Source organism: Mus pahari, chromosome 6, assembly GCF_900095145.1.
Source record: "Mus pahari chromosome 6, PAHARI_EIJ_v1.1, whole genome shotgun sequence".
Taxonomy (NCBI): Eukaryota; Metazoa; Chordata; class Mammalia; order Rodentia; family Muridae; genus Mus; species Mus pahari.
This window is the reverse complement of record NC_034595.1, coordinates 38846386-38858025: the sequence shown is the minus strand read 5'-3', so window position 1 is coordinate 38858025 and position 11640 is coordinate 38846386. Positions and strand designations below refer to the sequence as shown.

Sequence of the window (11640 nt, the reverse complement as noted above, 5' to 3'; positions counted from 1 at the left end):
CACACACACACACACACACACACACACACACACACACACACACACAGGTTGGCTCCATATTCCAGGGCTGTGTTTTCACTGCACGAGAGGCTGTTCTTCCTCAGCCTCTGATGTGAGGTCCACACCTACTCTATTCCCAGCTCTAGACACAGCAGTAGCTGCATCCACTTCAGCTGCCATGCTTAGCATTTGGTCAGGATGCAACTGGTTTTTCACAAGAAAACAGTGCCAGCTTCTATACTGAGTTCTATAATGAAATTGCCAAGATTCAGAATCTGTAAAATTACTTGAAAACCACAAAGAAGGATCGCAGTGAGATTCCACTAGGAACCATTGCTTCTTAACAGTATTCAGGAAGTAAACACGCTAAGACAGGATGGCTTTGCTATGACACAGAATGGCCCCTTACTACTTCCTTCATCACGGGGGCTGCACACCCCTTCAGGAGTGTGCCTTCCCTTCAGCCTCTCTCACGGACACTTGTCTGGGCACAAGGACTGTGTACAGAGTGATTTGAGCCATGTGGGGAAATTAATAGGAAACAGCATCCACACCACCAGCATCTCAGTGACCTGTGCTGGTTATTTAATCTTTAACATAACTATTTAGCTATGAGGCAGACACGACCATTGACCCTGCTACAGTTTGGAACCAGATCATAGAGAAGTGATAACTTTTCCGAAGCTGCTCAACATGAGATGCCCACTCTGTCACACAGCACCACCATGCACCTCTAAGGCTAGGCTCTCATGGCTTATCTTACCAACTATCACTCAGTACCAAATTGCCCTCTCTTCTTTTGTACTTGATTCTCAAACTCCCTTCTTCAGCAATGTGGGATGTTTGTGCCATGTCTTAGTGTTTGTTTGTATTCCTGCACAAAACATCATGACCAAGTTGTAAGTTGGGGAGGAAAGGCTTTATTCAGCTTACGCTTCCACATTGCTGTTCATCACCAAAGGAAGTCAGGGCAGGAACTTGGAGGCAGGAGCTGATGAGGAGGCCATGCAGGGGTGCTGCTTACTGAATTGCTTCTCTTAGCTTGCTCAGCTTGCTTTCTTATAGAACCCAGGAATACCAGCCCAGGGATGACACCACCCACAATGGGCTGGGCCCTCTCCCCCTTGATCACTAATTAAGAAAATGCCTTACATCTGGATCTCACGGAGGCATTTCCTCAAGGGAAGCTCCTTTCTCCGTGATAACTCCAGCTTGTGTTAAGTTGACACACAAAAACAACCAGTACATGCCATCTGCCTTAGTCAGGGTTTCTATTCCTGCACAAACATCATGACCAAGAAGCAAGTTGGGGAGGAAAGGGTTTATTCGGCTTACATTTCCATAACTGCTGTTGATCACCAAAGGATGCAGGACTGGAACTCAAGCAGGTCAGAAAGCAGGAGCTGATGCAGAAGCCATGGAGGGGTGTTCTTTACTNAAAAAAAAAAAAAAAAACCCTTCCCCTGACCCACAGAAACCCAATTAGGACATCTTGTAAATGTATGTCCAGATTTCTGTTTTATAGTAGCTTCTAGCACTTACTAAGTCCTCATTCTCTGAGAAGCAAAGTTCTATATATACCATTTAATTTCATCTTGTCTTCAAACAAGATTTTTTTTTTGCATTGCTAGGTCTTGAATTCAAAACATTATGCATGCTACACAAGGGCTCTGTAATAAACTATCCTCATACCCATCTCTCATTTTCCTCTGATCCCCTTAGGTAGATGTGAGGTGTGTGTGTATGTGTGTGTGTGTGTGTGTGTGTATGTGTGTGGGGGGGTATGTGGACACTCTCACACACTCACGAGTTTGTGTACGCGTGTGCCTGTGTCTGTAGTCTGTGTATGAACTGTGTATCCCCTTGCCTTGAGTGCTGGGATTACTGATAAAAATTCTGAAGGTGGGCTGGAGAGATGGCTCAGCGGTTAAGAGCACTGACTGCTCTTCCAGAGGTCCTGAGTTCACTTCCCAGGAACCACATGGTGGCTCACAACTATCTGTAATGAGATCTGGTGCCCTCTTTTGGTGTGTCTGAAAACAGCTACAGTGTACTCATATACATGAAATAAATACATCTTTTAAAAGAAAGAAATTCTGAAGGCTGGCCTGCTGCAGAACAGCCACCTACTGTAATCCTCAGAAGTCCCCATGAATGCCTGGCGTTCTTGCCTCCAGTCACTGGGAAGCTAAAGCCGGGTAGATTGAGGATGAGCCTCTTGCCTGCTCTTCCTTGTCGTGTGTTGTTCAGGTTCTCCCTTGCTCTGTCCATGTATCTCAGAAACCCCAAGTAAAGCTGTTCACTGTGTGCCACATGGAGCCTTGAGTGCTGAGGGACTACACCAACCACACTGCTCAGCAAAGCGTGTGCCCCGGGGGACTTCACAGATCTGGAACTAGCACGCCCATCCAGGTCTTAAGCACCAACAGCAGGAAACCAACCCCATCTCCAGTCAGGAGACCGGGCATGTGGTTCTCAGCCTCCAAATGACTCTCCCTACAGTACTCAGTGCTCACTCACATGTCACAAGCTCCCTAGGGTAACACTTCACAGGGCTATGATGGACAGTTCCATGTAAGTCCCCAACATTGCATCTCACACTGTTTTCATCGTGAAGTTGATAGATTTCGATCCCCAACATCAACATACCACATCCCTTTCTCCTGTCTAAACCTTCCCCACTTCTACTCTATGAAGTGAGGAAAGAAAAATAGTGTCTGTAATTAATTGACTAAAAATCGGTTTCTTGGAATCTCAATCCAGGATTACAGGATGCCACAAACAGAGAAAATCTTGGTTCTCATTTCTTCAATTTCTCACTCAGATCCCAACCAAGATCTGAAAGAGGAGTTCTTAGGGGAAAGTGGCTCCTTGGTGCAGAAACTAACATGCACCAGAATGTGTCCGGAGCTGGTGAGGTTCTGAGTGTGTGTTTATTGATGATGTAAGCATGGTTGAGATAAAGACCACAGTGCCCCAGCCTCACAGGAATGGCAAAGCCTTCCCACATCTGTGTGTGGACATTGACGGTATGTGCGGCGGATGTCCCCAGAGGCTTCTTCCTCTCTATAATTACAGCCTGAGACTGAGCCTGTACAAGGACCTCCTGCCAAGATTAACTAAACCTGCCCCCTGCCTCAGCTGTATACAGTAACCCTGGCTCCTGCCTCAGCTGTATACAGTAACCCTGCCTCATCTATTCAGATGCATACAAGAAAAAGGCACTGAATTTCCAAGTTGCTGCTACTATTGGTGTACTCCATCAGACTCATGGCCACTGGATCCCAGCTTTTCTGTCTGTGTCCGTCATTTCTTTACACCCTTATTGCACCAGTTAGGTCAAGCCCTAAGCCTTGCACCAGAGGTGACTGACTGGTGGGCACCCTAGGAACTGGTGGGTAAAGTTAAAAGTCGTCACCCACAAAACCACCTTGTGACCTTGACTCATGCCCTTGGTCCCTAACCCTGCACTTTATGTGGCTTCTCCTGAGATGAACTAAGTTTTATCCTGTAGTCACCATAGCAACCTGGAAACATTGTAAAGCACATTTCTGGGGCTAGACATGTAGTTAAGTGACAGAGCATATGTAAAGAACTGAGTTCTATTCCCAGTAGCAAACAGACAGACAGAGACAGAAAGATGGCAAGAAAGAAAGAAGGAATGGGGAGATCTAAGAGCGTATTTTTCTCTTTTAATTAGAAGGAAAAATAAAGGTCTATCAATTTGCTTTCTCTTCTTTTTTTATAAATAACATTAATTTCTTTTTTAAGATTTATTTATTTTATTTATATGCATATACAAGTAGCTGTCTTCAGACACACACCAGGCGAGTACATCGGACCCCATTACAGATGGTTGTGAGCCACCATGTAGTTAATGGGAATTGAACTCGGGATCCCTGGAAGAAAACAGTCAGTGCTCTTAACTGCTGAGCCATCTCTCCAGCCCTAAATAACAAATTTCTTGAGGTTAGTTCTAAATCTAGATGATACTCAGAAATAATTCTATTTTTTCTAATAAGTCCTATTTTTGAAGGATAAAGATTAATTCACTTAAAAAGTATTTTCTCTCTATCCCAATTAAAGTTTAATCTTTCACATTAAAATTAACAGTGCTCCTTGAATTTAAATAACATCAGCTAGTTTAGATTAATGATAAGCAGAGATATCTCTGGGCACGGCATGGTGATACATGCCTTTCATTCTAGCCCTCAGTTGGCTCTGTAGGTTCAAAGCCAACCTGGTCTACAAAGTGAGTTCCAGGCCAACCAAGACTTTGTCTGGAGTTCAGGGGTTGGGGGAGTTGATGGCAGCCAATGGTGGTTGTTCCCGAAATACAAAAATGTTTGTACACATATGAAAACACATATTGAGCAAGCCAGGCATAGCAGTACATGCTTGTAAGTCACACACATTTAGGAAGAAGAAGCAGGAAGATTCTGTTCAAGTCTCAGCTCAGCTACCTAATGAGTTCTAATCTAGCCAGGACTGCATGAAACCCTGACTCAAAAACAAACAAAGCCAAACCAGGAGGATGGGACAGCTGCCCAGTGGTCAGTAATGAGTGCATATTGCGCTTACAAAGGAGACAAATTCAGTACCCAGCCCCCACATCAGGAAGTTCACAATCACCTGGAACTCCAGTTCTGGGGAAGCTGACATCTCCTCCTGGACTCCATACACAACTGTATGCACAGGCACACTCCCACACACAAGCATACACATAATTAAAAATGAAATAAATCTTTTTAAAAAGACAGTATCTGTTCTTGAGAATCCAGTTCTGTTCTCAGCACTCATGTGGCAGCTCACGGCCATCTGTAACTCCAGTTCCAGAGGTTCAAACGCCCTCTCCTGGCCTGTGAGGGCAATGCAAGCTCATGGCACACAGACATGCACATAGGCAAAACATCCTTCCACATAGTCAAAGTAAATACAACTTTAATCTTTAAAAAATAATAATAAGGGGCCGGGATGGCTCAGCGGTTAAGAGCACTGACTGCTCTTCCGAAAGTCCTAAGTTCAAATCCCAGCAACCACATGGTGGCTCACATCCACCCATAATGAGATTGGACGCCCTCTTCTGGTGCCTCTGAAAACAGCTACAGTGTACTTATGTATAACAATAATAATGTCTTTAAATAATAACAGTGATAATTAAATATATGTTTGTTTTATACATGAATACAAATCTGTGTGTATATAATCTACTTGATTGATCCTAAAAGTAGGATACCATACACACACACACACACACACACACAAAATTGTACCATGTATTTTCTGTAGCTGGTATTTTCCACAAATATCCCTCCCATTCAGGCTTCAAAAAACAATCAATTTTGTTCTATATTTACTTTATCTTTAACTACACGTATGGGGGTGTGTGCGTGCATGCGGGTGCTCACGGAGGCCAGAGGTGCTGGACTCACAGAGCCGATGTTCCAGGTGATTGTGAACAGTCTCACATGGATTAACTTGCACTGGACGACACACGCTGGCAGGAAAAAGAGAACTCTGAAATACCATCCAAAAATGTCTCTCCCATTGCAAGTGTTTTCGCGCATATCAGATCTCTCTGAGCTTTTGTCCCTACCATGATATAACTTCTACTCCATGGATGTCTCCTTTTATCTGTCAGCTCAGCTGTCCTATCAGATCATGAAACTGGTAGACGATAAGCTAGTATAGAGGAGGAGCTCGCCTCCAGCTGAGCTCACTCGGGCAGTAATTTGCTTAACGAGGGTGTTACACTGGCAACTTGATGAGTGTGTTACATTGATAACCCCATCTAGCAAAAGTCTTTAGCACAAACTTACCTGTCATTCCGAAAGATCTTTGGTAAATACCTCCTGGGAAACCACATGGCCAAAGCACACATCAGAACCCAAAGAATGGCAAGTTCATCAAGCATCTGACCCAGGAAACTCAGAGTTGCATGGAAGTAGACAGATCCAATCCCTAGAAACAATCACAACAACAACAAATAAAAGATGACTGTAGAACAGACTCACGGCTTTCAGGATAGCCCTTCTCTGGGAGCTGTCAGAATCACCAGATCGCTCTCAAGAAAGAAAGAGAAAAAAGGAAGAAAGGAAGAAAAGAGAGAGAAAGAAAGGCAGTCAGACAGACAGACGGACAGACTCATAGGGCCCAGGCATGCAGACCTAGAGACTAGAAAGAGGGTTTCAAGTTGGGCTCAAACGTTAGCACATCACTACAGTAAGAATTCCACAGCCCAGCACACTCCGTTTCCAGCCCCTGAACCTTCACGATAAGAGGCAGTAAATAAAACTCGACGCTATCTCTCTGTTAAGAATTCCCAAACTGCCAGAGAGGAAATGGAAATCACACAAGTATTTCACAGAACAATGAGAGAACAAACGTCTAAATATTTTTCTTTAAGTCCTCTGGAGCCACATCTCATCAGACTTCAATTGTTTCAGACGTTCTTCAGAAGTTCTCAGAAAACTACGCTGACGCTGGCATGCCACCAGCAGCTGCCCCACAGATGCTGAGATATGTGCTAGTCACAGGCAGCCTTGTTATCAAGCCGGCACTCAAGAGTCCTTTTGGCATCAGGGGATCAATGGCTAAGACGTCAGAGTGACTTTGGTTTACAAAACATTGTGTTCCATTGTGGACAGGAAACCTGTGGGGTCCTGCTTCCTCCCTTTCAGTCCCGTTCCCACATGACTCCACTTACCCACTACAACTAGGAGCGTCCATATTAAGTAGATGCCGCTGTTGAAGCACGCTGCGTACTGGCGGAACAAGCACATGCAGATGGGTGGTAAAATGAAAAACAAGATGTTGCTGATCTGGAGGGGAGAGAAACATGGAAAGATGAGTACTAAGTAAAAGCATAAAGAAGTCAAGCTGCTTGTTCCCGGTGTGTCCTTTGCAAACCGGGTGAACGTGGCCATGCATCTTGTACAAGCTCTGCACTTTTAAAATCGCAGATACACAGAGCAAGCGCAGGAAGGGGGAGTGGGGGGGGGGTGGCACGACACGGATAACGCTGACAATTAGAACATCTTAAAGACCACGGACAAATGGGCTCCTTGCTGCCTCTTTTGATCAACTGTAAGTAGCACCGTCAAGGCTGGAGGTGTGTCTTGGTGATAGAGTCCCTGGTCTAGCATCAGACCCTGGAGTCAGTCCACGGAGGAGGAGAGTTACATGAATACTTTGATTTATGAAAATTCCCTAAACTCCTCTTCTGAATCAACAACTGTTGCTTTCTGCTTTTTGTTACCCTGTCAGTTTTCTTATCCTAATCAAAACCCTATTCTTATAAGAAAATCAAGTTTGCATACTTCTTTCCAACGTTAAAATATGATCATTTTGCCAGGCAGGGTGGTGAGGGCTAGCCATGCCAGCACTCAGACTGAGGGAGAAGGATCAAGAGTTCGAGGATCCCTGTGTTCCAAAAACAAGAGAAAAAATTGTATTTTAACTTGCAAATCTTATTTGCACTTAAACCTATGATATCTCTAAGAAGCACTCAACTCTTTAAAAAAGTAATAATGTTTTATCTAATGATCTGAATATGTACTCACTATTTAAACTATTGTAGCTTAGGAAGATAGTTTGTACCTATATCCCAACTTCTTGAGAAGCTGAGGCTAGAGGACTGTGAATTTGATTAGTTGAATTTAGGTAACCAAAAATAAATGAATAAACAAACAAACAAACAAGCAAACAAACCATGGGATGGAGAGATGGCTAAGCAATTAGTCGCACAGGCTACTTCCAGACCTGGGTTTGATTCCCAGAACCCACGTTAAGGTTCACAACTCCAGTTCCAGGAGATCCGATGCCCTCTTCTGGTCTCCACAGGCAATGCATGTATGCAGTGCACAAGCCGTACATGCAGGCAAAACACCCATACATATAAAATAAAAATAAATAAAAGTGGGCTGGAGAGATGGCTCAGTGGTTAAGAGCACTGACTGCTCTTCTGAAGGTCATGAGTTCAAATCCCAGCAACCACATGGTGGCTCACAACCATCCGTAACAAGATCTGGCTCCTTCTTCTGGAGTGTCTGAAGACAGCTACAGTGTGCTTACATATAATAAATAAATAAATCTTTAAAAAAAAACACAAAAAAACAAGATTTTTTAAAAAATAAATAAATAAAAGTTTTAAAAAATATCAGTAAATCAATAAAAGAAAAAATATTAAAATATTTAAAATAAAATACTATATGATATTGAAATATAAAATATATTTACTTTTTAAAGATTTATTTATTATATGTAAGTACACTGTAGCTGTCTTCAGATGCACCAGAAGAGGGTGTCAGATCTCATTACAGTCGGTTGTGAGCCACCATGTGGTTGCTGGGATTTGAACTCAGGACCTTCAGAAGAGCAGTCAGTGCTCTTAACCTCTGAGCCATCTCTCTAGCCCTAAAATATATTTAATATAAAATATTTTTACAATATTTTTATTATGAAATATTATACATTCTTTGGTTCATAGTAAGTCTTTTTTAAGAAAAATATTTATTTATTTTATGTATATGAGTACACTGTAGCTGTCTCCAGACACACCAGAAGAGGGCATCAATGATCTCATTACAGATGGTTGTGAGCCACCATGTGCTTGCTAGGAACTGAACTCGAGACCTCTGGAAGAGCAGCTAGTGCTCTTAACCACTGATCCATCTCTCCAGCCCAACAATAAGCCTTTTTAAACCCAAATGTAAATTTCACACATAGAGCAAGTCTGAGTTCAGAAGCCACACTGTAAAGCACAGTTCTACCTCACTCTAAGAGCTGGGACTGTATCTCAGCTGTAGGGTGCTTGTCCAGCATTTGTGAGGCCTTGGCTTCAATCAGCAGAATCAACACAAAAAGTAAAATAAAACAAATGAATAAAGAAATGAAGGAAGAAAGGGAGCTGGAGGGTGGAAAGACAGACAGAAAGGGCAGGAGGCAGCAGCAAAGGGGCCCTGCCCTCCTCACGCAACAAATCTGCTGGCTCCTCATCTTGCATTTCCAGAACTGTCAGAACCTTCTGATGTCGTATATATCTGGGTTTAAGGTCATTTGTTATAGGTGCAGAGGCAGAGCTGGCAGGGGGGGAGGGGCGGGGCGGGCTGGTGATTTTCCATTCAATAGTGGGCTTTTGAGGCCCTTCTTTCTCTTTCGTTTTACACTCCTACCAACAGTGTACAAGGGTTCTAATCCTTGCCCAAACGTATTGTCCTCTATTGCTTGTTTTTAAAGTAAGGCCATCCAAGAAGGTATGCGACGGTAGGGACAAGCAGCCCGCTAAGCATCATCTCCAGCTGCTGAATGAGGAGCTCTTGGTCCAGGCCCGTGCATGCAGACTGTAAAGATAACATCTAAGTCTAAATGGGTTTTAACACTGGAGGTGAGGTAGGAGGCAGGCAAAGACTTCAGAAAAACAAGTGACTCAGCTTCTAAGAACACATGTTGCTCCTGCATAGAGCAGGTTTGCAGCACCCACACAGGGGGCTCTCGCGGCAGCCTATAACTCCAGCTCCAAAGTATACCATGCCTCTAGCCTCAGAAGGCAACACACACACACACACACACACACACACACACACACATTAAAATAATAAAAAGAAGGCTAGAGAGATGGCCCAGTGGTTAAGAGCACTTGCTGCTTTTACAGAGAGAGGATCTCTCTGTTCCGGTTCCAGCAACCACGTGACAGTTCACAGCCACCTACAACTCCTGCTCCAAGGGATCCAACACCCTCTTCTGGATACCTCAAGCAGTAGATATGCATGGTATGGTTCACACATACACATGGAGACAAAACACTCACACACACAATATAGAACAGATAAATCTTCAAAAATAATATTAGTAGAATAATAATAACTATTTAAAAATTAAAACAGCCAGGCCTAGTTGCTCTCACCTGTAAGCCCAGCCAATCTGGAAGTGAGAAAGGACGATCACAAATCCAAGGCCTTCCTAGGCTACACCCTGAGTTAACAGCCAGCCTGGACAACTTAGTGAGACCCTGTCTCAAAATTTAAATTTTTCTAAAGAGCAAGTCTGGCAAGATGCTCCATGGATAAAAGCACTCGTCCCTAAGCCTGACAATCAGGATCCAATTCCTGGGTTCCATCAGGTGGAAGGGGAGAACCAGCTCCCTTAAGTTGTCCTCTGACCTCTACATACATGCTACAGTAGGTAAGCACTCACACACATACACACTCACTAAATAAGTTAAGCAATGAAAAACAAATAAATCAACAAAAGGAGGGCTGGGGATATACCTCAATGATAAAAGACTCCCCCAGCAGGTGTGGGCCCCTGGGATCCATCCTTAGCACTGTCAGAAAACTTCAGGGACGAGTAGACAGGGTAAGTGTCTTAGGGTTTCTTTTGCTGTGATAAAGACCATGACCAAAGCAACTGGGGGAGGAAAGGCTTCATTTCCTCTGAGACTTCCAAGAAACTGTCCATCCCTGAAGTCAGGGTATGAACACAGAGGGGAGGAGCTGATACAGAGGCCATGGAAGAGTCTGCTCACTGGCATGCTCACCCATTATTAGCTTTCTTATAACACCCAGCATCACCAGCCCAAGGGGCCAGACCCCACCCACAGTGGGCTGGGCACTCCCACAGCAATCACTAATTAAGGAGATGCACTACAGATTTGACTACAAGCCAATCTCACGGGAACATTTCCTCAGTTGAGAGTCCCACTTCCCAAGTAACTCTAGCTTTTGTCAAGTTGATGTAAAACTAGACAGTACAGTAAAGATGAAAATGAAAAAAAAAAACAAGGACAAGAGGGCTTCCAAAAGAAAGGTGTGACTACCCCTGTTGGCTTATGTAGAAATGTGCCATGTGGGCACCTGAACCCGGAGAGCAAGGCAGAAGGGCTTTCTTCAGACCTCAGAAACCACACTGGTAACATCACAATACAATGTGTCACAGTCAGGGGCTGGGGATATGGCTTAGTCAGTGAGAGTTTGCAACATAAGCATGAGGACTTAAGTTTGGAGAGCCAGCGCTCCAGTATCCCATGCACAATGCTACATTTGATGCTTGAATGCAAGTGCAAGGGAGCTAGAGAGTGGATTTCCTAGGTTTGTTTGCAGGTGAGTGTAGCCAAATGTGTGAGCCCTAGGCTCTACAGACAACAAAGTAGAAAGGGATCAAACCCTGACCTCCACGGGCAAGAACACACAGATGTACAGGCACATAGGCCATGCACATGTACAGAGAAAGAAAAGATATTTTAGCAAACCTCAGAAAGCAGTCACTCCTTGAAGGTGACACAGATTTTTGGAAAGGGAAGAAATAAGAGAATAATTAAATGATAGGACAGAATTTTTTTCCAAGTTCTTTTTTTTAATTATTATTATTTTCTTTATTTACATTTCAAATGCTATCCCGAAAATTCCCTATACCTCCCCCCACCCCGCCCCTGCTCCCCTACGAACCCACTCCCACTACTTGGCCCTGGCCTTCCCCTGTGCTGGGTCATATAAAGTTTACAAGACCAAGAGGCCTCTATTCCCAATGATGGCCGATTAGGCCATCATCTGCTACATATGCAGCTAGAGACACGAGCTCAGGGGGTACTGGTTAGTTCATATTGTTGTTGCACCTACAGGGTTGCAGCCCCCTACAACTCCT

General features: G+C 43.9%; 1 protein-coding gene across 1 annotated transcript in view; it reads right to left on the bottom strand.

The window, feature by feature from the left end:
- Acer2 (alkaline ceramidase 2) overlaps positions 1-11640 on the bottom strand; it is a 52667-nt gene that overhangs the window by 31949 nt on the left and 9078 nt on the right. The window contains exons 2-3 of the mRNA XM_021200999.2: positions 6707-6821; positions 5820-5961 (exon numbers count right to left, since the gene is read on the bottom strand). Coding sequence (XP_021056658.1) covers positions 5820-5961; positions 6707-6821 — 257 coding nt within the window. The remainder of the gene's footprint in view (positions 1-5819; positions 5962-6706; positions 6822-11640) is intronic.